This window comes from Anolis sagrei, chromosome X, assembly GCF_037176765.1.
Source record: "Anolis sagrei isolate rAnoSag1 chromosome X, rAnoSag1.mat, whole genome shotgun sequence".
NCBI classification, from domain to species: Eukaryota; Metazoa; Chordata; class Lepidosauria; order Squamata; family Dactyloidae; genus Anolis; species Anolis sagrei.
In genome coordinates, this window is record NC_090034.1 from 87,723,916 (window position 1) to 87,750,233 (window position 26,318).

The window sequence follows — 26,318 nt, forward strand, 5'->3', positions numbered from 1 at the left end:
AACTTGCTGAATGAAAAGTTGGCAGTTCGAATTTGGGGAGTGGGGTGAGCTCTCGCTTTTAGGCCCAGCTTCTGTCAACCTAGCAGTTCGAAAACATGCAAATGTGAATAGATCAATAGGTACTGCTTCTGCAGGAAGATAACGGTGTTCCATGCAGTCATGCTGGTCACTTGACCTTGGAGGTGTCTATGGACATCGCCGGCTTTTTGGCTTAGAAATGGAGATGAGCACCATCCCCCAGAGTCGGACACGACTGGACTTAATGTCAGGGGGAAACTTTTACATTTACCTAATTCTTTCATACTGATCTGATTCAAATGTCATGCTAAGTACCATAGAAGCAGGAACTCTCAGGGTTTGTTTTTACTTAATCCTAGTTTGTCATGTCATTTGAACTTGTCATGATGTAGCTAGTGATAACATGAGCTTTTCTTTTTTATTTTGTTCAGACCAAATGATGAGTTGTTGGTCTGTTTAAATAAACTGCAGTATTTGTGTACAACAACGCAACCAGAAAGAGTGCATGACCAAATAATGCAGTGGTTCCCAACGTTTATTTGACCAGGGACCACTTGACCAGGGTCCACTTGACCAGGGACCACTCTCCAACATTAGTACCAAAAGGGTTACAAATCAATTTTTGGTCAACTTTAGATTTTGTTTGGTTATTTGCGGTGCTGATTCAGAAAATTGCATTGGATAGACCACATCGGCTCTAGTTTCTGCTACAGAACATATGCCATCTAGTAGTCACCATTTGCTCGCCCACAAAAAACCATATTTAATAAGTCTTGGCACTATAAGAGGGTTTCAAGAGACCAGTCACTCTTGTTGCAACAGTGTAGTAACAGTGAGGCCACAGGACCTTATTTTAGTACTTGCAGACTGTGGACCACAGATTGGGAACCACTGATTTAATAAAATAGGATGAAATAAATCCAAGTATGAAATATTTCTACTTTAAAATTCAGCTTCTGTCATACAAGTGAGATGATTTTTGTCAGGCTTATAACCAGAAGGAAACACTTAACTGAACCAGTGCATGTGTTCTTTTACACTCAGATAATGAGCAACATGACTTGATTTAACTCTCCTTAATATTAATATGTGAGTTCAACAACTTGGTCTAGTGAGCTTCCAGCCTCAGCCATAAGTGTACTGCAAATAAAGGAAGTAAAAGAGAAACATGTGAGGCTTTGCTCAGAAGGTTTTCTTGGCAAGATTTCTTCAGAGGGGGTTTGCCTTCATCTGAGGCTAAGAGACTGGAACTTGCCCAAGGCCACCAAGTGGTTTTCCACCCGAAAACTCCTGCAGATCTCTTGGGAAGACAGGCAGACAAATGTCAGTGTGCTGGAAGAAGTAAAGATCACCAGCACTGAAGCAATGCTCCTACGCCATCAACTCCGCTAGACTGGCCACGTTGTCGAAATGCCCCATCACCGTCTCCCAAAGCAGCTACTATACTCCCAACTTAGGAACGGAATATGGAATGTTGGTGGACCGGAAAAGAGATTTAAAGATGGGCTTAAAGCTACACTTAAAAACTGTGACATAGACACAGAGAACTAGGAAGCCCTGACCCTTGAGTGCTCTAACTGAAGGTGACCAGCAATGCTGTGGAAGTCGAAGAGGCATGAATGGAGGGTGAAAGGGAGATATGTGTCAAGAGGAAGAAGGTGCATCAAGCCAACCCTGACCGGGACTGTCTTCCACCTGGAAACTGATGTCCTCACTGTGGAAGAACATGCGGATCAAGAATAGGTCTCTACAGCCACCTACGTATCCACTGCCAAGACACTACACTTGCAGGTCCATCATCCTTGGACAACGAAGGATCTTCTGAGTAAGTAAGTAAGTACAGTGCTCAAACAACTACAGTATACCTCACTGGCTTGATAGGTGGTGTGATGTACAGGGTGAGGCAGCATAACTTCCTTTTTTAAAATGCGCACCATTTGGTCGGTTGAAGACATAGCGGAGTGCTAGTGGTCTCGTTCGAGAGGCGGGAGTATAAAGTTTTGTCCTGACACAGTTCAGTCGCTATCATGCGTTGGAACATGACAAGCGTGCTTTTGCCGTTGAGGCCTACTTTTCGAGCGGATTTGGAGTGGCCCGCCCGCTCTCCAGATTTGGCCCCTTGTGATTTTTTTTCTATGAAATCCCGTGTTTCTGTGAACCGTCCAAGGACCCTACAAGATTTGAAGACCAACATCCAGGAAGAAATTGCCAACCTAACGCCTGCTATGCTGGCAAGAGTCATGACAAATGCCAGAAATCAGTTTACTCAGTGTATGGAGAATGGGGGACGTCACCTACCTAATTTGATCTTCAAAACTACATAAAACCTTTAGGTATGTGCCTACATTATAAAAAAAAATCTGATTCATACAATGAGTTTTATTAAGTTTTGAAAAAAGGAAGTTATGCTGCCTCACCCTGTATTTGCAAGAATATCATGGGGGAAGTTGTTGAAATTAAGATATACTACATCCACAGCATTCCTTTCATCTTCCTTGCTTGTAACTTTATAAAAAAGAGATACAATTAGTCTGGCATGCATTGTTTTTGAGAAAGCCGTGTTGACTTTTGGTGAACGCGGCATTTGTTTTTCAAAAGGAATGTCTTGTTCAGTTTAATGATCTGATCTTCAGTCTTTCCTGGTATTGATGCCAGGCTGACTGCACAGTAATTATTTGGAGTCTCGTCCAAATTCACATAGGTTCAAAAATCGTTTACGTAAAATATTCTTCAGTGAAAGGCAAAAACAACCACTGGGGATGGAGTGAACTTAGAAGGGTATGGGATGCTGATTGATGAAAGCTGAAACAGCAGTGTTTCATATTGTAACATTTTGTTGCAGAGCCCACTTGGTTCCCAAATATTCATAAATGAGACAGATTAGATCTCCGCCCTGTAGAATTATCAAATTCTACAGGGAAGTATGAGAGGAAGTCATAGGGAGGAGGGAGCAGGACGCAATGGAACAAGGGCTTCAAACTACAGAAAAGAAGATTCCACCTGAACATTAGGAAGAACTTCCTAACCGTGAGAGCTGTTCAGCAGTGGTACTCTCTGCCCCAGAGTGTGATGGAGGCTCCTTCTTTGGAGGCTTTAAAGCAGAGGCTGGATGGCCATCTGTGGGGGTGCTTTGAATGCGATTTTTCTGCTTCTTGGCAGGGGTTTGGACTGGATGGCCCATGAGGTCTCTTCCAACTTTAGGATTCTCTGATTCTCTGAAATCCCACAAAATTTGAAAAAAAAACTTGTAGAAAATTAGTACTTTACTTAGGCAATCCCTCGTAGTCCGAGGATGATGGTCCTCCAAGTGTAGTATCCTGCTGGTGGGTCTGTAGGTGACTGTGGAGCCCTATTCTTGATCTGCAGCTTCTCCCAAAGTGAGGGCATCAGTTTCCAGGTGGAAGGCGATCCTGGTCGGGGTAGGCTTGAGGCGCTGTCCTCTCAGCACGTTTCTCTCCTTTGCCATCATAGAATCATAAAATCATAGAATTAAAGAGTTGGAAGAGACCTCATTAAAGAGTTGGAAGAGACATCCAGTCCAACCCCCTGCCAAGAAGCAGGAATATTGCATTCAAATCACACCTGAGAGATGGCCATCCAGACTCTGTTTAAAAGCTTCCAAAGAAGGAAATTCGTGCCCCTTCAAATTCTGCAGCACTGCTGGTCACAGCTGACCTCCAACTGGAGTGCTCAAGGGCCAGGGCTTCCCAGTTCTCAGTGTCTATGCCAGAGTTTTTAAGGTTGGCTTTGAGCCCGTTTTTAAATCTCTTTTCCTGTCCTCCAACTTTCCATTTTCCGTTCTTGAGTTCGGAATACAGCAACTGCTTTGGGAGATTGTGGTTGGGCATCTGGACAACATGGCCAGTCCAGCGGAGTTGATGGCGGAGGACCATCGCTTCAATGCTGGTGGTCTTTGAATGCAATGGCATTCAGAAGTAAAATTACATCATAGCTGAGGCACTTGAAAGTGATAGCATGGCCTATAGAGTTGCCAAACTGTCTACCTTCATATTTTTTTTTTTAAATTGACACATAAATTAGAGACTCAACCTATCACAGCAAGAACAATAACCCAAATGGCCAGTGGAGTAAGAAGGCAATGAGACCCCAAGCTCAGCTTCATATAATTTATTGTGACATCAAGGCTGCTGTGCAATGAAACTTCTCTGTCACATTAGCAAGTGTCTGCAGCCCTGTAGCCTGAGTTTCTACGCATGGTGTCTTGAATCCAACCAGTGAATTGGCAGATATTGGTATAGACCCCTGGCTTCCCAGCTTGGGCACAGACTTGCATCCCCCAGGAGACAATGCCCTGGAGTCTATTATTGCACACCAGAGGTCCTCCAGAGTCACCCTGCAAGAAGAAGGAAATAATTATTCATTTAGAGGCACCCTCTGCTTATTCTATAGCTTAGAGACCAGGATGGTGTCAAATAATGGAAACAGGTGAAAAGCAGAATCGTGTTTTTAAGCTTGCAAATGTTAGACTGAACAGTAGATGGTGCTGAATCAACAGAGAGAAAAAACAGTTTGTTGAGTAGACTTAATGAGTGTTGTCAAAGGCTTTCATGGCTGGAATAACTGGGTTGCTGTGAGTTTTCCAGGCTGTATGTCCATGTTCCAGAAGCATTCTCTCCTGATGTTTCCCCCACATCTATGGCAGGCATTCTCAGAAGTTGAGGGGTATGTTGGAAGCTAGGTGAGTGAGGTTTAAATATCTGTGGAATGCCCAGGGTGGAAGAAAGAACTCTTGTCTGTTGGAGGCAAGTGTGAATGTTGCAAATGGTCACCTTGATTATCATTTGATGGCCTTGCAGCTTCAAAGACTGGTTGGTTACTGCCTGAGGGAATCCTTTGTTGGAGGTGTTAGCTGATCTTGAATTCCACTGCTTTTTAAGTGTTCTTCTTTATTTACTGTCCTGATTTTACAGGGTTTTTTCCAAAAAAAAACTGGGAGCCTATTATTTGAGAACACAGAAATGCTGGACCATTCTAACCATGTCAGACTACACAGAGAAGCCATTGAAATACACAAGCATGTGGACAATATCAACAGAAAGGAGGAAACCATGAAAATTAACAAAATCTGGCTACCAGTATTGAAAAACTCTAAAATCAGGACAGTCAATAAAAAACAATGCTCTAAAAGCAGGGGAATGCCAGACAAGAATCAACCAGGTCCAAAGAACACCAAATAGCAAAACGAAAGTTGTATGCTGTTACGGACAACCGTTATACATAACCTTGCTGTCTATTGTCAATTAGTGTTATTGGGTGCCGATTTGGCATATCTATTATGTTGTCTGTTATTTAGGAATTTATTGAGACTATAAAGCTTATGTGAAGATACCGCAGAATCCTGAAGAAGGGAAGGTTTCCCAAAAAGAGGCATTACAACCCGGAGACCCTTATCAACGTTATTTTACTTTCCCAAGGACACTTCAAGTGATTTGTTTATTGCTTCAAAGATTTTGCAAATATTTTTTCAAGATTTATCAGTTGCTTATAAGACTATATGGAAGAGTGAAGATATAACTCTGACTGAATGAGCAACCTCCAAAGGGAGGAAACGGAGTATCATTGGGACTTGTATTGTGAGTGTTATTGTTCAGCTATTTATTTTCCAGATTAAATCAACTAATGTATTTGAGAACCACTCAGCACGGTTGTCTATAACAGTATACAACTTTCGTTTTGCTAAGAATCAGTCAGGGCCTGCTAACAAATAGACGTGGGCAAAACATCAGGAGAGAATGCTTTTGGGACATGGCCATACAGCCCAGAAAACTCACAGTAACCCAGGCTTAGTATGGTCCTACAGTGCTATTTAATGCAATGTGGGGTTGCATTCCCCTCAATTTCAAATGTTACCATTATACCATTGGATTGAGAAATATGCTCACTAATGCTACAAATGATGATGTGGAGCAGCCTTTCTCAACCTAGGGGTTGCGACCCCTGGAGGGGTTGCAAGGGGGTGTCAGAGGGGTCACCAAAGACAACACAGTATTTTTTGTTGGTCATGGGGGATCTATGTGGGAAGTTTGGCCCATTCTATAGTCGGTTGGGTTCAGAGTACTCTTTGATTGTAGGTGAACTATAAATCCCAGCAACTACAACTCTCAAATGTCAAGGTCTATTTACCCCAAACTTCACCAGTATTCACATTTGGGAATATTGAATATTTGTGCCAAGTTTGGTCCAGATCCATGATTGTTTAAGTCCACAGTACTCTCTAGATCTAGGTGAACTACAACTACAAAACTCAAGGTCAATGCCCACCAAACCCTTCCAGTATTTTCTGTTGGTCATGCGGGGACATGAGAGAAGCCTCCCAACAAGGATGATAAAAACATCAAAATCATCCGGGCGTCCCCTGGGCAACGTCCTTGCAGATGGCCAATTCTCTCACAACAGGAGCAACTTGCAGTTTCTCAGGTCGCTCCTGACACGACAAAAAAAAGGGGGGGGGAGTTCTGTGTGGGAAGCCTGGGCCAATTCTATCATTAGTGGGGTTCAGAATGCTCTTTGATTGTAGGTGAACTATAAATCCCAGCAACTACAACTCCCAAATGACAAGGTCTATTTCCCCCTACCCCACCAGTATTCAAATTTGGGCCTATTGGGTATTTGTGCCAAATTTGGTCCAGCAAAGGAAAATACATCCTGCATATCAGATATTTACATTACGATTCATAACAGTACCAAATTTACAATTATGAAGTAGCAACAAAAATGTTATGGTTGGGGGTTATCACAACATGAGGAACTGTATTAAGGGGTCACGGCATTAGGGAGGTTAAGAAACCCTGATGTGGAGGATGATAACGCTGTAAAAATAACTGACATCTGGAGATTGCATTTCCTGCCTTAAGAGTCCTAAGTGCGAATCATCCAAATCTACTTTGTTTGTAGTTCTTCTTTGTGCCAACAGGAGCAGACTACTCACCTGGCAGGAATCCACGCCACCTCCACTCACAGTAGCACACAGCATGTTTTCTGTGATGGCATTTGGGTATGCCTTATTGCACTCTTCGTTTGATATTGTGTAGACAGTGGCACACTGCAGGAGGTCAGGGAACTCTGCTGCAAACAAAGAACACTGGCAGTTTACTTATGTGCTCAGGACACCTAGAGATAGCCATCAGCCCCACCATCAAGGCCTGCTGAAGCTGCCTCTAAGGATGCTGTGCCAGAAAATCTTAATGGGTGAAGGGCAAAGTTATGTGGTTCACACAGATCTGGTCTCCAAGGAGAGCCAGGAGCTCAGGATTGGTGGGCTAAAACTGCTTAGGCCTCCCTCCACAAAAACTTTGGTTTCAAACATGAGGTGGCTTCTTGCTCTCCACATTATACAAGGGTTGAATGAAAAGTAATGCCTCCACCTTTGTTACTTGGGTTTGGATGTGAATATTTTAATAAATCAAATGCAAAAATAATCCTTAGAATGTCCTCTTTAACTGCCACTATTCACTTTTCCACATAATCACCAGACAATTGGATACATTTCTGCCAACAATGAACAAGTTTTCTGAAGCCCTTACGGAAGAAGTCGACACTCTGTTTCTGCAACCAGCGTCTAACAGTTCTCCCAACGTCTTCCTCAGAAGCATAATGATGTCTCCGCAGATCTTCTTTCATTATTGCAAACAGATGGAAGTCAGATGGTGTTAAACCTGGACTGTATGGAGGCTATCGTACGGTGGTGAGATCCAATCTCTGAAGTTTCAAGTCTGTGCGCTTTCATTTCAGGCGCCAGCATCCTGGGTACCCATCGTGCACAGATCTTCCGATAGCCAAGCAAAGCAATAATGTGACCTTCACATTCTTGTGAAATGCCGATTATGCTTGAAATTTCTTTGAGTGATAAGACGATCATCCTGAATCAATCTGTCAACCTTTTGCTTGTGAAACTCAGTGGTTGCTGTCACAGGATGTCCAGTTCTTTGTTTGTCATGCAAGTCAGCTGTTTCCACCTCAACATCTTTAAACTTACTCGCCCAATGACACACAGTACTCACATCAACACATTCACCATAAACAGCTTGCATTCTCTGATGAATCTCCTTTGGGGTGACACCTTCTGCTGTCAAGAATTCAATGACTGCACGTTGCTTAAGTCGCATTGACTGACCGTCTGCGCAGGGTTCCATACTTCACACTTTAACAACACAACTGTTCAATGCTAAGGCTTCCCGCCAAAATGGAACTGTAGAGGAGAGTCTACTGAACAAGCCAGTACCTGCCGCATACCAGTACCGCCATCTGTTGAGGAGTTACGAAGGTGGAGGCATTACTTTTCATTCAACCCTCGTTCATTCAACGCTCTCCTGCTGACACAACCAAACTTTGCAAGGAGGGTGTGTATGTGTTCAAATCTCGAATAATGGCACACTGTACAACATTTGACAAATGAAAAACAGAATTAATGTGGCCAAGTAACAATGGAATGTGGTCAAGGTGGTGGCATTATCAATGAGGAAGAACACAAGCTGGAACAGACTGCAACCAGAGTCTGTAAAGTAATGCAGGGTGCTGTTGCTTCTCTCTTCATTGCTACTTTTGCACTTTGCCATCAATCTAACCTACAAGGAACACTGCCTGAATATCAAGCAAAAGGTGGGTGCTAGAAACAATATAATACGAAAGCTGACTGGCACAACCTGGGGATCACAACCAGATACAGTGAAGACATCTGCCCTTGTGCTTTGCTACTCTGCTGCTGGGTACGCATGCCCAGTGTGGAACACATCTCATCATGCTAAAACAGTAGATATGGCTCTTAATGAGACATGCCGCATTACCCCGGGGTGTCTGCACCCTACACTGGAGAAATTATATTGTTTAGCCAGTATTGCACCACCTGACATTCACCAGGAAATAGCAACCAATAGTGAAAGGACCAAAGCAGTGACATCTCCATCCCATCCCCTGTTCGGATATCAGCAAGCTCGCCAACACATTAAATCAAGAAATAGTTTTCCAAGATCTGCAGAGACACTCACTGGAACACCTCAGCAAGTGAGAGTCCAAAAGTGGCAGGCTAAAATCCAGAACCTCAATCAGTGGCTGAGACCAAATGAGAGACCCCCTCCTGAGCACACAGAAAACTGGGTGACTTGGAAGGTGCTGAACAGACTGTGCTCTGGTGCAAGATGCAGAGGTAACCTTAAGAAATGGGGCTACAAAGTGGAATCCACGACATGCGAGTGTGGAGAAGAGCAAACCACAGACCACCTATTACAATGCAGTCTGAGCCCCGCCACATGCACAATGGAGGACCTTCTTACAGTGATACCAGAGGCACTCCAAGTGGCCAGCTACTGGTCAAAGGACATTTAATAGAATGCCAAGTTTTCAAACTTTGTGTGTGTGTGTTTTAAAAAAAATATAATACAACTGTTTGTTTTGCTCCTGATTAGATAGATAGATAGATAGCTATAATTGTGTAGTAAGCATCTTGGGGAGGAGTTATCTTTTTAAAATGTAGTAAACTGATGCAATAAAAATGGCTGCCGCTTTGTGCTCCTCACTCCATAAGTCATTACATACCCAACAACTGCCCTGCTTTGGCAAAACAGTCCTGAATCATTCTCCACCACCCCACTTTTTCATCTGCCTTTCAAATGTCCCAGTTTTACTCTCTTCCTCCAATGTTCCCAGTTTTGTCTCAGCTTACTTCAATTGCTGCAAAGTGATGGCTAAGTGCAAAAGTAGTTTGCACTCACTTAACTCAGCAATGAAAAGAGGAGAAGCAACAGCACCGCGCATTACTCTGCAATCTGTTCCAGCTTGTGTTCTTCCTCATTAATAATGTCCCCATCTTGACCACATCGGGGCTCCTGGTGGCGCAGTGGGTCAAACGGCTGAGCTGCTGAACTTGCTGACCAAAAGGTCAGCAGTTCGAATCCAGGGAGTGGGGTGAGCCCGCTCATACAATAATTGAAAATGGTCCAGGTATTTACTAGGGAATCCTTGAGGAAGGAACAACTAATGAATCATTCATGGAAGAAAGAACTATGAGATATCCACTCCTGAACCGGGCTTTAGCACAGCAAGTTAAACCACCAGCTGCAGTAAATCTTGTCAGTTCAAAGTCTGCCAGTTTGAAGCCCGGGTCAGGGTGAGCTCCTGTCCTTTAGCCCAGCTTCTGCCTACTTAACACAGTGGTTCCCAACCTGTGGGTCCCCAGATGTTTTGGCCTACAATTCCCAGAAATCCCAGCCAGTTTACCAGCTGTTAGGATTTCTGGGAGTTGAAGGCCAAAACATCTGGGGACCCACAGATTGAGAACCACTGACCTAGTGGTTCGAAAGCAAATGTGAGTAGATAAATAGGTACCAATTAAAAGCAGGGAGATATTCTGAGGCACAGAAACCCCTGATAGCACAGCAGGTTAAACCGCTGAGCTGCTGAACTTGCTGACCGAAAGGTCAGCGGTTTGAATCCGGCAAGCGGGGCCAGCTCCTGCTGTTAGCTCTAGCTTCTACCAACTTAGTAGTTTGAAATATGAGTAGATCAATAGGTACTGCTCCGATGGGAAAGTAACAATGTTCCATGCAGTCATACTGGCCACATGACCTTGGAGGCGTCTACGGACAATGCCAGCTCTTCGGCTTAGAAATGGAGATGAGCACCACCCTCCAGAGTTGGACACGACTAGACTTAATGTCAGGGTGGGTGGTAGGGCCATAGGCTAATGTCAGGGGAAACCTTTACCCTATCTGTCTGTCTGTTTGTCTATCTATCTCACTTTCACATTCTGTGGAATTTGGAGTTTCGTGAGGAATTGGAGCACTTTGAGAATCTAAATACCCCTTCTTAAACTGCAAATTCCAGGATTCTTTTGGATGAATCAAGACAATTAAAATGAAATCATAGCTCTGTAACTGTGTTGTGTGAAAGGTATTTGGAAATCATTACATTGAGGTGTCTTGATGGTGCCCCAGCCGGAGACCTCACAGCGAGTCTTGGGCTGTGTGCATTGTGTGGCCAGTTCAATTGGCCTGACGTATTCGTTGATGATGGCAGAGTTGAGCAGTCGGATTAGCATGATGTCACTGTCATGTGTGGTGGGGTTGTAGGCTGGATGGATGAACTTCTGTGCGGATGTGATGCACTGCTCCGAACCCTCATTGGCCCGGAGGCTGTGATCCCCCATCCGTGTGTGGATAGCTCTGCATGGAAGGAACATAGAAAAAGAAAAGAAAAGTCATAAGAACACTGCAGGAAATTATATATATGGTTTGATAACTCAGTACAGAAGCTGGACCGATGTGAAAGCCTCTGGAAGAAGGAGGCACAACAGTTATGCGACCTCACATCCTCCAACATAGGGAAGTCATGCTACCCCTCTATTCTGACTTGGTTAGACCACATCTGGAATACTGTGTCCAATTCTGGGCACCACAATTGAAAGGAGATGTTGACAAGCTGGAATGTGTCCAGAGGAGGGCAGCTAAAATTATCAAGGGTATGGAGAACAAGCCCTATGAGGAGCAGCTTAAAGAGCTGGGCATGTTTAGCCTGAAGAAGAGAAGGCTGAGAGGAGACATGATAGCCATGTATAAATATGTGAGAGGAAGTCATAGGGAGGAGGGAGCAAGCTTGTTTTCTGCTGCCCTGGAGTCTAGGACACAGAACAATGGCTTCAAACTACAAGAAAGGAGATTCCATCTGAACATGAGGAAGAACTTCCTGACTGTGAGAGCTGTTCGGCAGTGGAACTCTCTGCCCTGGAGTGTGGTGGAAGCTCCTTCTTTGGAGGCTTTTGAACAGAAGCTGGATGGCCAGGGGTGCTTTGAATATGATTTTCCTGCTTCTTGGCACAGGGTTGGACTGGATGGCCCATGAGGTCTCTTCCAACTCTATGATTCTGTGATTCTATGAACATTATTTGTTTATTTATTTATTTACAGTATTTATATTCCGCAGGGGACTCAGGGCGGATTACAATATACATATACATGGCAAACATTAAATGCCATAGACGCACAACATATATAGACAGACACACAGAGGCTATTTAACATTTCAGCTTTTTCATGAGGGTATTCTGGCCACCAGGGGAGCTGTCGCTTCACTGTCCATTTGTGACACTGATGAAGTGCTTCCTCATTCTTTGCATGCTTACTGGAGATTGTTATGGCGTCGTAAATTAGCCTCCTTGCATAAGCGGTACCTAAATTTCCTACTGGACAGATGCAATGGTCTTTCAGGCTGCAAAGGTCGACAGCAAGCATAAATTGGTCGGAAGCTTACTCCGACCCGGGCTGGCTTTGAACTCATGACCTTTTGGTCAGTAGTGATCTTAATGCAGCTGACTCCCAGCCAGCTGTGCCACAGTCCCAGTGACCAACTAACAACAGAATGTGTTCAAGGTGGCAGAAATTATTGATGAGGAAGAACGTGCAAACTAGGAGAAGCCGCAGCAGTTTGTTTTTGGATATCTCATAGTGCTGCCATAGTGCAGAGAAAGGCAAATATTGTATTTTGAAATCCATATCCAGTAAATAAAATAAGGTGAGAAGGAAGTGAAAGGAAGAAAGAGAAATTGGACTATTTTAAAAAGCAGGAGAAAAATGACAGAGGATGAATTGGTGTGGTCTTTGCAACATCACTGCTGTGATAGTATGAGATATCAGAGGGCAATTTCTAAGGATCATAAATAAAGAGAAACACTCAAAAAACAGGGGAATTCCAGACAAGAATCAATCAGAGCCAGCTAACACCTCCCAACAAAGGATTCTCTTAGGCAGGAAGCAGCAAGGCTTTGAAGCTGCAAAGCCATTCAATGCTAATCAAGGTGGCCAAATGCAACATTCACACTTGCCTCAAGCAGACAAGAATTCTTTCTCCAACCCTGGACACTCTATAGATATATTGCCTAGTTTCCAACAGACCTCTCAACCTCTGAGGATGCCTACCATAGATGTGGGTGAAATGTCAGAGAAGAATGCTTCTGGAACATGGCCATACAGCCCGGAAAACTCACAGCAACACTGTGCTAAAATTGCTCCACAATTGTTCATCTTTGTAACTTTGCTGGTTGTCCAGGAGATGGAAACAAAATCCACTTCCTTTCCTTCTATAGCCCAAACCTCCAGGTCCAGCTCACTTTTGGTTGCTTACCCTTGGTTGTCACAGTGGGCAGCAGTCAGCACCCAGTCTTTGTCTATCAGAACGCCTCCGCACTGAACATCAGGGCCATTTTTTCTGCTGTTGGAGAGGATGACCTGGTAAGGTTGACCATGCTTTGGGCACTCTTGACCCCCAATGATCCGGGATTCATCCTGCGCAGCCACTAGAGAGAAAAAGCAGGCAGGTTAGAAGGATGCCTTCAGTCATCTTGAGTTTCAGTCACACCTTACAGAGCAGCAGGAGCCTCATTACATGGCCAGCCTCAGCAACTTCTACCAGCTGATCTAATTCCTAGAATTCCTGCCACACCTTTGTAAAGAACACTGCATTGTTGGTGAAAGAAAGCTCTGGAGTATCCAGCAATGTTGGGCTTTCTTTTTTTCGTGTCAGGAGCAACTTGAGAAACTGCAAGTCGCTTCTGGTGTGAGAGAATTGGCTGTCTGCAAGGACGTTGCCCAGGGGATGCCTTGATGTTTGGATCCTGGGAGGTTTCTCTAATATCCTCACATGGGGAGCTGGAGCTGACAGAGGGAGCTCATCCATGCTCTCCATAGATTCGAACCTCTGACTTGTCGGTCTTCAGTCCTACAAGCACAAGAATTTAACCCATTGTGCCACTGGGTAATGTGAGTCAAAGCCACATTCCATTGGATCAGCTTGTGTGTTGTGTAATGAACACAGAGCTGATCCAGCACCCCCGTGCCATAAACACAAGTTAAGATACACTCTAAGATTCCTACAACATCTCTTTCCAATATACTGTTGTCAGGCCAGGTGTCACCCTTCCTATATCTGTGCATTTATTTTTCTTATTTTTTTGATGTTAATGAATTTTTCTGTGTGCATTTCTGATATAATACTATAGGTAAAGGGTAAAAGTTGTCCCCTGACATTAAGTCCAGTCGTGTCTGACTCTGGGGTGTGGTGCTCATCTCCATTTCTAAGCCAAAGAGCCAGTGTTGTCTGTAGACACCTCCAAGGTCATGTGGCCGGCATGACTGCATGGAACGCCGTTACCTTCCCACTGTGAGTATTGATCTACTCACATTTGCATGTTTTCGAACTGCTAGTTTGGCAGAAGCTGGGGCTGACAGCGGAATTGAACCTGCAGCCTTTCAGTCAACAAGCTCAGCAGCTCAGCGCTTTAACCTATTGTGCCACTGGGGGCTCCTTATACTGTATTACTATATCCATAAATATATGTACTCCATAAATATATGTACTCCCAAACTAAACTTTGGCTGTATCCAGATCACACAGTTATAACACTTTCATACCACTTTAAGTCATGGCTCCATTCTATGTCTTCCTGGGATTCGTAGTTTGATGAGACACTTAGAATTGTCTATTGCGTCTACTAGAATTAGAACTTTCTGGGAAGAGACACTAAGCTCCTTACACAATTACAAAGCCCAGAATGCAAAACCATGGCTGTGTAACTGAAATTAAACTATGTTAATTGTGTAATGGAGATGCACCCCCTGCTTGTGTATTTTTTGCAGTTCGTCAAGGGGTGGGAATGGTTTGCATCTTTTGCAAGTATGTGCATGTTGTCCATTTTTTTTCTTACTTTCTTCAACCGTATCAAAAACCCAGCAATGCACAAGTTGTGACTGTTTATGTGTTAGGGTGCATTCACTTTATGGAATTAATGAAGTTTGGCACCATCGGAACTGTTATGGCTCAGTGCTATGGAATCCTGATAGCTGCAGTTTGGAGAAGAATCAGATTCTTTGGCAGGGAAGGCTAAAGGCCTTGAGAAACTAAAAGTTCCATGATTCCATAGCACTGAACCCAGCAAAGACATCTGCCGTCAGTTCCAGAGAGGAATCCTGCACCAAGATTTAGGTTTTCCCCGAGTTAGCTTTATGATGTTTTGTCTAAGGCTTTCATGGCCAGAATCACTGGCTTGTTGTGATTCTGGCTGTAAAGCCATGTATGGTCATGTTCTAGAACATGGCTGTATGGCCATATTCCACAAGCATTCTCTTCTGATGTTTCACCCACATCTATGGCAGGCATGCTTGGAGGTTGTGAGGTCTGTTGGAAACTAGCAAGTGGGGTTTATATATCTGTGGAATGTCCAGGGTGGGAGAAGTAACTCTTGTCTTTTGGAGGCAAGTGTGAATGTTGCAATTGGCCATCTTCATTAGCATTTAATGCCCTTGCAGCCTCAAAGCCTGGCTGCTTCCTGTCTGGGGGAATCCTTTGTTAACCGGTCCTGGTTGATTCTTGTCTGGAATTCCCCTGCTTTTTGAATGCTGCTCTTTATTTACTGTCCTGATTTTAGAGTTTTTTTAAAAAAATATCAATGGCCAGATTTTATTTATTTATGTGGTTTCCTCCTTTCTGTTCAAAGCATGTCCAAGCATGTGGATAATTTTAATAGAAAGGAGGGAACCATGAAAATGCCATACACTGGTTTAGGATCAGGATATCTTGGTTTTAGATGGAAAGGTGTAGCAAAGATGTGTGTCCTCTGTATATAGAGGGCACTGCACTCCAGAACTCCAGAAGACTTTTCCAAGTGGTTTCATATATATGTTAAATAGCATGGGGTACAGAATGGAACCTTGAGAAACCCCACAGATTAATGACCAGGGGTTCGAACAGGAGTCCCCCAGCACCACCTTCTGGGTATGGCCCTCTAGGAAGGGCCCGAGCCACTGTAAAACAGTGCTTCCCAATCCCAGCCCAGGGTCCTGGAGGATACCATGGTCAATGGTATCAAAAGCCACTGAGAGATCTAGGAGAACCAACAGGGACACACTCCCCCTGTCTAGGTCTCTGAGTAGGTCATCCACCAAGGTGACCAAAGCTGTTTCATAGCCAAGCCTAAAACCAGATTGAAATGGATTGAGATAATCCGTGTCATCCAGAAATCCTTCGAGTTGAGAGGCCACCACACGCTCCAAGACCTTACTCAGAAAGGGGAGGTTGGACACTGACTAATAATTATCCATCATAGAGGGGTTCAGGGATGGCATTTGTAAGTATAGGTCTCACAACTTCCTCCTTTAGGCAAGTTAGAACTCTGCCATGTTCCAAGGAGACATTGACCACCACCTTTACCCCACTCTGCCAGTCTCTCTCTGGCCTGTTTGATTAGCCAGGATGGGCAAGGTAGCTCTTGCCCATCCTGGCTAATCAAACGTCCTCGGGATGCACCAACTGAAAAATATCCACCAGAACTGAACAAGCAGGAGCCAAAGTTACATCCATTGGAACTGTGTCAATCACAGCACCCAAGTTGGAACGGATCTGAGTGACTTTATCTGCAAAGTGCCTTAGAAATTCTTCACAGTGGGCTCCTGAGTGGTCAGGAATTTCTCTTTGAGGACCAGTATGTAATAGCCCTCTGACCACTCAAAACAGCTCAACCGGGCAGTTCTTTCCACATGCAGTGGCGGCAGCAGTAAATGATTTCTCTGCTGTCTCCATTGCTGCAGAGTAGGCTTTCAAATACGTTTTAACCTGTGCTCAGTTAGATTCAGAGATTTCTGCCAACATTGCTCTAGTCTCCGTCTTACTTGCTTCATCGCTGCCAACTCTTTGGAAAACCAAAGGGCTGGTTTGGCTGTGCTCTGTAGGAGGTGATGGTTAGGAATGATTGTGTCCACTGACATGGCCATTTTCCCTATTCCAGAGGTGAGCCAGAGCTTTGATAGAATTGCCTGCCAAGGTAACGGAAATCCCCAAGAGCTGTGAGGAATTCATCCAGATCCATCAGCTTCCTGAGATTGACCATTTTAATCGGGGCCCATTCCTGTTGAGGTTTGGAGTCCCAGTGAGTCTAAACCTGATCAGGTAATAATCATACCATCATAATCATAATCATAATCATCAGGCCTTATTGGTGCATTATTTAAACTGTTATGTTTATTCATATCATGATCTGATCACCATACTCAATATATCCCATATGCATGGGGGTATTGGGGTAATGATACAAAAGGTTTGCTAGGCTAGACCCTCTTTCACTCAGACTCAGCCCCCCCCCGAAACTCAGCCCCCCCCCGAAACCCCCCCTGAAAAAAAATTCAGCCCCCCCCCGAAACGAAATCCTGGCTACGGGCCTGATTCTGACACACAGCACATGGCCATTGTCCAAAAGGGAGGACAGGACTTATGAACTAGCCATAAGACTCAATTGCCCTGAGGTGGGAGGATAGTGGGCTCTGGAATGTGGAAAGGAGCAACCTCCAGGTACCAGGACTTGAGTGATTTATGATATTGTAGCTAGGCCTATCTGAGAAACCTTACAGCCCAGCACCATGAGTAGGACCAGATAACACTTAGGATAGACCCATAGTTGCCATGGAGGCCATGAAGCCCTGAACTCATCCCAAAGAGCAGTCTCAGCATGGATGTGGAAGTCTCCCAACAGTAGTAGCTTCTGTGACTACTAATGTCAATACTGAGACCTCCCCGGCTAGCTCAGGAAGGGAGATTGTTGAGCAGCGGGGTGGGCAGTACACCAAAAGAATCTCTATTCTGTCCCATCTACACACCTTTAGGTAAACCCACTCGAACACTGTTGACTGTAAGATAGGGAACCTGGTCAGAGGGGTGGAATCACTATAGACCAGTACAACTCCACCCCCCCCCCCCCCAGGCCTTACCAGAAAAACCCGGCAAGCAGAGCTGGGAGGGATTAATCTCCTTAGTCTCATCCAACCAGGTCTGTGTGAGAATCAAGACTTGGATGGCGGTTGTTCTCCCATTTGCTGTCCTGGCATTCAACAGCAGCATTTTCAAGCTAGGGAGACCTTCACCTTGGTTATCTAGGCTATCACCTGGGGTAAAGTCGCTGTGGGGCTGATCACCACATACACTGGCCTATGTGGTCTTTGTGGATGTGCCCATGGACTGTAAAAAACAACAACAACAACAACCTACTGCTTCAAAATAATAACACTTCAGCAGAATGAATGATTCACCCATTCTACTTTAGATCTTCTGCTTGCAAATCCACTGCCATCAAAGTCCCTCCCCTCCAGGCCAAGTAGTCAATTACCCAAACATATACAAATACACCTTTTGGATGCACTGGGAGACAGTTGTGCTCTTAAACATATTGTTTCTGCATTTTCATGGTATTTCCTTACCTGTAATCACCAGCAGAAGCAGCACCGTATTGAGAAGCCTCATGGGCCTGCAGGGGAAAGATACCATCTGCATGTGGTTTGATGTTGTTGCTGTTGTTGTGGCTGTTGGATCAAGAGCAGTTTGTTTTCACTGAATTCATCACCCTTAAGTCCAATCTGGCCCCACCTTCTTTGTCTTTGTCTAGAAGCAAAAGGATCCAGTTATGTGGGTTTGGCATCTTCCCATGCACGTTCTGTCAGCTGCTACCAGCTGCTCCTCAGCGCTTGTGAGCACCTCTGGCTCTACAGATCAGAAAGGAGGAGGATTCATGCTGTGACGCTTGGTGTTGGATGGGTGGTTGCTAGAGCAGCTCAAGCTGTCTTCCAGTGGGAAGACACTAAGGTTATTGTTTCGGGTTCTAAAAGCATGGACTGAGCATAGATACTTCTGTGTTGTCTCCCACTTCTGAGATTGCAACAGGTTTTGATGCAAGAGGTCATCATCACTGCCATGCAGCACAACCCTATTGGCAACTTAGTTCAACTAATGGGCATGCATTTGATCTGACTTATCAGCCTGAATCCAAGAACATTAATTTACAGCCCAACTACACTGGCACCTAAATCTGTGGCTGGTCCAGAACAGTGCTGCTTCAGATCAGCCCCGGAATCCACAGACATGTTTACATGTTGCACTTCCAAACCGTAGTGGTAGGAGCAATGCTCTTACTGTTTATTCTGGCTGAATCCAGTTTGGCTCTGCTGGATTGTCACCCTTAATTTGCTTTGTTTGACACTATAACACTGGCCATGGAGCTGCTGGCTATCACTGGGAACCTTTGCTGACATCAGCAATGTGCCTCTACAACCCGTGGAAAGGAGAAGGAAAAGGAGAGGGGCATTCCTCAACTGTTCTCAATGTCATGGAGCTGTCCAACTGCTGCTGCACTAGAAATAAAGAAATACTTTGCTGCAGTGACAAATAACTGCCATCCACAGAGCACAGGAAAAAGGGCATGGTAGCACTAGCCCATGTCAACAGCTGGACTGTTTCAAATTGAACTGATACAACTGTTCATACCCATTCTGAAGTGCAGGGCTGCTCCAGAGTTTGGGAAAACTCTGGAGCATTCTCCAACTTTTGCTAACGCCAGGAAGAATCGACTTAACCAGTTTTGTCAAAGGCTTTCATGGCCAGAATCACTGGATGGCTGTGAGTTTTCCAGGCTGTATGCCATGTTCCAGAAGCATTCTCTCCTGACATTTCATCCACATCTATGGCCGACATCCTCAGAGGTTGTGAGTTCACATAACCTCACCAACAACCCATTAACTAGTTTTATTTATTTATGACATTTATATGCCACCCTTCTCACTCTGAAGGGGACTTAGAGAGGCTTACAAGGTATATATACATACAATATAATATTTTTAGCACAGTACAATATCAGTATTAAATATTACTATATTGTACTATACTATTATATTGTAATATTATTAGTAATATTACATGTAATATAAATATATAATTGTAATATCATATTATTCTTAGTATTATATTGCATTACATTATAATATTATAAATATTATATGTATATACAATATATTATATTACATTATATTACATTATTAGCATAGCACAGGAGACAAGGTGGAACTGTTCCCAGGCTCCCTCTCTCTTTACTCTGGCCCAGAGCAGCAGTTGGTGCTGGGGAGAGGGGTCCCTGACTGATAACATGTGCAGGAGACAAGATGGAACTGCCCCCTGACTCCCCTCATTTTACCTGTATTAGGGGCTGGAAGTCCCTGGACATTGTGTAGATATCTGGGAACAACCTCTGTCCTGATTCAGGATTTGTGGCCTGTGTAAATATACCCATAGTTGCGGCTCCAGGAGCTCATTGAAGGAGCACCTCTCTCTATATATATATGAGATATATATGCCTGGCTGAGAATGGAGTTCTTCTTGAAATGCTGTCTTCAGTCTAGCAGCGAGTTTAGTGCAATGTGGGAGGATGTGGGAGAGGATATACTCAGCTGTGGTCCCTAGTTATGGGATGCCCTCTCCTCAGGGGCCCTGCTAAGGCCAATACTGGCTTCAAAAATGTAGATGCCATGTAAAAACAGGACTATATACTAAACCCTTTGACTGATTCACTAAAAAATATTAAGGCATGGGGTTTAAAATTGTTATAACCTTCTTCATCTATTTTAATTCAGTAACCTTTTAAAATGTGTTTTAGACTATTTATATTGTTTTAAATGTCTTTCATCTGTTAGGCCTGATTTTTAGTTGTAAATCACCCTGATACTTCTTGTTAAAGGATTTTTTTGTGTCAGGAGCAACTTGAGGAAAAACATAATTAAATCTCCTCCAATAGAGGTCATCCAGCCTTTGTAAAAAAGATTTTCATGTTAGGAGCAACTTGAGTCACTTCTGGTGTGAGAGAATTGGCCATCTGCAAGGACGTTGCCCAGGGGATGCTTGGATGTTTGATTTACTACCATCCTTGTGGGAGGCTTCTCTCATGTCCCCACATGAGGAGGTGGAGCTGACAGAGGGAGCTCTCCCATGCTTTCCCCAGATTTGAACCTCCAACCTGTCAGTCTTCAGCCCTGCTGGCACAAAGGTTTAAGCCATTGTGCCACCGGGGGCTCCTGTTATGGGTCAGAGTATAAATATTTAAACAAAGAAAAATTGCAGCCTTAATGTCATGTCCAAATGTGGGAGAAAAGGGTAGAGTGGAAAGAGATCTTTACAGAGCACCACTGTCATTTTTGTGTGGCTGATATTGAAGTTCCAGTGGGGTGTTTTATCTCCAATCCAGCAAAACGAGAAAGAATGGAGTCAGTATTTTATGCCAGGACCTACCTTTCATACTAAAAGAAACCTTGATTCATATTGACCAGGCATGGGTTAGGTTGCATGTTTTTCCAGACTTCTTGAAACCCTATAACACTGTGTTTTCCAATATTAAAATAGGAGGACACTATATTTAAAGGAGAAAAATAGGAAAAGAGGGAACACTTGTTCTCCAGTGCTGCTGTTGTTGTGAAATGGAATTGGCACTCAAATACATATCATCCAGTAGACGTAATGATCATGAACACTTTCCACATGATGATGGTAGCAAATATTAAGTACAAATCCGAGACCAAATAAAATAAAATAAAATTCAGCACCGTTTATAGTAAGGGAAAGCAATTCTAGTAATTTATAGTCATGTATGAATATGTGAGGAAAAGTCATAGGGAGGAGAGAGCAAACTTGTTTTCTGCTTCCCTGGAGATCAGGACACAAACACTGGCTTCAAACTACAGGAAAGGAGATTCCACCTGAACATTAGGGGGAACTTCCTAACTGCGAGAGCTGTTCAGCAGTGGAACTCTCTGCCCCAGACTGTGGTAGAGGCTCCTTTTTGGAGGCTTTTAAACAGAGGCTGGATGGCCATCTGTCAGGGGTGCTTTGAATGCAATTTTCCTGCTTCTTGCTAGGGGCTTGGACTGGATGGCCTATGAAGTCTTTTCCTACTCTATGATTCTATATGGGAAACCCAACAAAATAGAAATACTGTGGGTCCAGGAGAATGAAATCTGACCAATCCAAGTGGGAATACAGTAGCAGTCTTTCTGAGAAAGTTTACACAGCAATGAGAGAGAAAATACATTGACTATATGCACCAAAACCCTAAAAATGATGGATGAGAAGACATGTGCATGTAACAAAGGGGACAGCAAACATGGAAAGGTATAGTGTTCAATTATGCCTGTCCAGACATAAACCTCACTGAGTTCAAGGAGACATCCTCCTAAGTGAACTTAGGATCATCTCAGATTCTTAAGTTCAGCTGCACGGAGGAACTTGTGGCATTTTCTCCGGCTGTGTGAAACTATTTTTGGAATAGGGCCCATGGGGATCATGGGGACTGTAGTCACAGTACTATCATGTGTCTCCTTTTGCCTTTGGACATTTCCTCGGCTCTTTCCCTCATCCACACTCTCCCCTTTTCACCCACTTCACTCACACAACAAAACCATAATCACCTGCGGTTCCTGGGAGGAGAGGACCAATTTCAAGCAGCAGAAGATCCACCAGTAAAAGCAATTTCCCAGAGATGTCCTGCGGTTGTTGCTGTGAGTCAAATGAGTTCTATCTGCCCATCTCTCCTTGATCTGTCACTCAGTGGTTATCCATCACACATTTGTTTAAGCAACTCCCTCTCTGCCTTCTTATCAGGGACAACCTCCAAACAGACCTGCTCCTGTTCTTTCATGTCCTAGTATCTCCAGACCAAGCAGCTTTTGTTAATTGGAGAGGTATGGGCACAGGTCTGTGTACCGGTATCATTTTTCCTCACCATCTCTGAGGATACCTGCCATAGATGCAGGTGAAACATCAGGAGAGAATGCTTCTGGAACATGGCCATACAGCCCGGAAAACTCGTAACAACCCAGTGATTCCAGCCATGAAAGCCTTTGACAATACTAACAAATGATATGATTTGCTTTTTAACACAACGGGACTAAATGCCATGGTAATATAATGCTTACCCCCGCATCTTCATGGAATGAAGTCCTTAGTTTGGCTTTGAATCCCTGTGGAAGTCAGTCTTGATTATGGCAACACAGATTTAGATTTGCCCACCAAAATAAAAACTCTGCCTTCCCAATTTGCTGCCACTGCAGGAATTCAAAACACCAGTTGAGAAATATGGGCTGATACAGTAGTTATGTACTTGTAACACTTGTAACTACCTTTGTGACCGTATCTCCCTCCATGAACCACCTTGAGCTCTCCGATCTTCCGGGGAGGCCCTTCTCTCGCCCCTGCCAGTTTCTCAAGCTCGCCTAGTGAGTACAAGGGAGAGAGCCTTTTCCGCTGTGGCTCCCCGACTCTGGAACTCACAGCCTGGAGAAATTAGGAAAGCCCCTTCCCTAGAAATTTTTAAAAAGAACCTTAAAACCTGGCTCTTCCGCTGCGCCTTTATCGAGTAGGTATATAATCCCACATGTTTGCTCAGCTTCAAAGTTCTGTCATTGGAGTATACGTCCCCCCACATGGGAAAGCTTGATTCCACAACTTGCGCTATAATGAGCCCTCCTCTGTAAATTACCTGCTTCTCTCTTTTATCTCACCCGAGTTTTTAATTAGTTTTAATCAGTTTGTCTTTTAGTCATTACATGTAGTCCACCCATTGTTACTGTGCTTGTGTATATTGTAATATTTATATTGTTATGGATTCATATGTTTTATGTAACTATGTTGTTATTGTTTATTGTTCACGTTTTCGGTTGTGTTTTGGTTTTTCTTTATTGTAATTGTCATTTGGGTTTGGCCTCATGTAAGCCGCTCCAAGTCCCCATTGGAAAGATGGTGGCGGGGTATAAATAAAGATGATTATTATTATTATTATTATTATTATTATTATTATTATTATCTGCAGGGGATTGAAGTTCACAGTTGCCAATGTCCAAATAATGGACCATAAGCTACCTTTGCAGCTGGCCAGCAGTTTGCAAGGTGCTGGAGATTGAGATGCTGGAGTACTTACTTACTTGCTTACTTAGGCGATCCCTCGTTGGACAAGTAAGATGGTCTTCCTTGATGACTATTTTTGTGGGTTTGTAGGTGGCTGTGGAGCCCTATTCTTGACCCGCATCTTCTCCCACAGTGAAGGCATTGGTTTCCAGGTGGAAGGCGGTCCCGGTCGGGGTTGGCTTGACGCGCCTTCCTCCTGGCACGTTTCTCTCTTTCACCCTCCATTCGTGCCTCCTCGAATTCTGCAGCACTGCTGGTCACAGCTGACCTCCAGCTGGAGCGTTCAAGGGCCAGGCCTTCCCAGTTCTCCGTGTCTATGCCAGAGTTTTTAAGGTTGGCTTTGAGCCCATCTTTAAATCTCTTTTCCTGTCCACCAACATTCCGTTTTCCGTTCTTAAGTTCAGAGTAATGCTGGAGTCTATGATGTTGCCAGTCACAGGTTGACTTTACAAAAGCAGTTGTGGCAGGATTGGGACTGGGGGGATGTCTTTAGCTGCTTATTCTTGATGCACCCTGTGACCAGGAGAGTCTCAAAGATATAATTTCCCAACATCCTCATCCCCATTGGAAATGCTTTCGTCAGGGTACTGCCAAGGTGAAACAGCAGGTTTTAGGGGAGTGGCATTGTCAGATGTGACTAAACAAGGGACAGAGCTCCATTGTCATGGTTAAACCAAGGATGTAAGATCTCTGCCAAAGAAAAGGGACAGGTAAAGGGACACATGGATGAGATCACAACTGGGAAAAACTTTCTACGTGTCAACAATTTTAAGTCTCTCTCTCCCCCTCTTCTCGCGGTACTAGAAATTTGGAAACTGGAGGAAAATGTCATGAAGGGCACTGCAAATGTAATGCTTTTGTTGTTGTTCATTCAGTCGCTTCCGACTCTTTGTGATCTCATGGACCAGCCCACGCCAGAGCTCTCTGGCCACCCCCAGCTCCTTCAGGGTCAAGCCAGTCACTTCAAGGAGACCATCCATCCATTTTACCCTTGGTCGGCCCCTCTTCCTTTTTCCTTCTATTTCCCCAGCATCATTGTCTTCTCTAAGCTTTCCTGTCTTCTCATTATGTGGCCAAAGTACTTCATCTTTGCTTCTCATATCCTTCCCTCCAGTGAGCAGCCAGACATTATTTCCTGGAGTATGGACTGGTTGGATCTTCTTGCGGTCCAAGGCACTCTCAGAATTTTTCTCCCACACCACAGTTCAAAAGCATCTATCTTCCTTTACTCAACCTTCCTTAAAGTCCCGCTCTCATATCCATAGGTTACTATGGGGAATACCATTGCTTTAACTATGCTGATCTTCGTTGCCAGTGTGATGTCTTTGCTTTTCACTATTTTACCGAGATTGGTCATTGCTCTGCTCCCAAGAAGTAAACGTCTTCTGATTTCCTGGCTGCAGTCTGTGTCTGCAGTAATATTTGCGCCTAGAAACAAAAAATATATCACAGCCTCCACGTTTTATCCCTCTTTTTGCCAGTTATCAGTCAGTCTGGTTGTCATCATCTTGGTTTTTTTTATGTTTAATTGCAGCCTGGCTTTTGCACTTTCTTCTTTCACCTTGGTGATTAGATGGCTCCTCAGCTCCTCCTCGCTTTCAGCCATCAAAGTGGTATCATCTGCATATTTGCGGTTGTTAATGTTTCTTCCACCAGTTTGACAGTATGTTAAGTGCCTTCATTCAATGCCATGGGATCATGAAAATTGTAGTTTTACAAGATCTTTAGCCTTCTATGCCAAAGGGTGCTGGTGCTCCACAGGGGCCACCATCGTAGAGCCACTGTCTGGTTTTCAGGCCTGGGAGGATGGATGGGGCAGAGGTGTGGACATGGTGGAGCCGCAATAGGAATATTACCATACATTTGCTAGCAAATCCTTTTTTGTTTTTGTTTCAGGTTTCTGAAAATTAAGGTCCTCATTAAAATTGATGGTGCATTAGATTTGAATAAATATGGTCGGTTGTATGTTAATCTATATGCAGTTCCTGTTCACTGTACATGATACAGGCAGTCTCCAAGTTACAAACATCCAAGTGAGACAACAGAAAATAAGAGAAATCTATCCCTTGGAAGGGAAATTCACTGCTGGAAGAATTGTCATGGGAAAAAGGTGTCTCCACTGAAGCTTTATAACTTGTTTAGTCCTTGTTCCCACAATAAGCAAAATTATTCAAAATCCAAGTATCACAGGGACAGAAAATGAGGTGACATCTTCTGAACAGGGGCACAGACAGCATAACAAACACCACTGGGTTGTTAATCCTTCCCTATGCAATCCACTGCTTATATACACACACATGTATAATATGGAGCCCTGGTGGTGCAGTGGGTTAAAGCATTGAGCTGTTGAACTTGTTGACCAAAAGGTTGCAGGTTCGAATCTGGGGAGCAGCATGAGCTCCTGCTGTCAGCTCCAGCTTCTGCCAACCTAGCAATTCGAAAACATGCAAATGTGAGTAGATCAATAGGTACTGCTCCGGTTGGAAGGTAAGCGTGCTCCATGCAGTCATGCCAGCCACATGACCTTGGAGGTG

The 26,318-nt window shown here is 44.0% G+C and overlaps 1 protein-coding gene across 2 annotated transcripts; it reads right to left on the reverse strand.

Moving 5' to 3' along the window:
- Nucleotides 1-4,131: 4,131 nt before the first annotated feature.
- Nucleotides 4,132-22,448, reverse strand: LOC132780299 (trypsin-3-like). 2 transcript variants are annotated; one of them, XM_060783925.2, is made up of 6 exons: nt 22,290-22,448; nt 18,267-18,368; nt 13,150-13,321; nt 10,942-11,195; nt 6,968-7,104; nt 4,132-4,372 (listed from the first exon to the last, which is right to left on the reverse strand). In XM_060783925.2, exons 2-6 carry the CDS (start codon nt 18,337-18,339, stop codon nt 4,193-4,195), a joined length of 816 nt encoding a protein of 271 aa, XP_060639908.2. In that variant the 5' UTR covers nt 18,340-18,368; nt 22,290-22,448; the 3' UTR covers nt 4,132-4,192. The 2 variants fall into 2 exon arrangements, with proteins under 2 accessions (XP_060639908.2, XP_060639906.2); XM_060783923.2 differs by having other exon boundaries at nt 18,267-18,447; nt 22,290-22,447.
- Between the last annotated feature and the right edge of the window lie 3,870 nt (nt 22,449-26,318).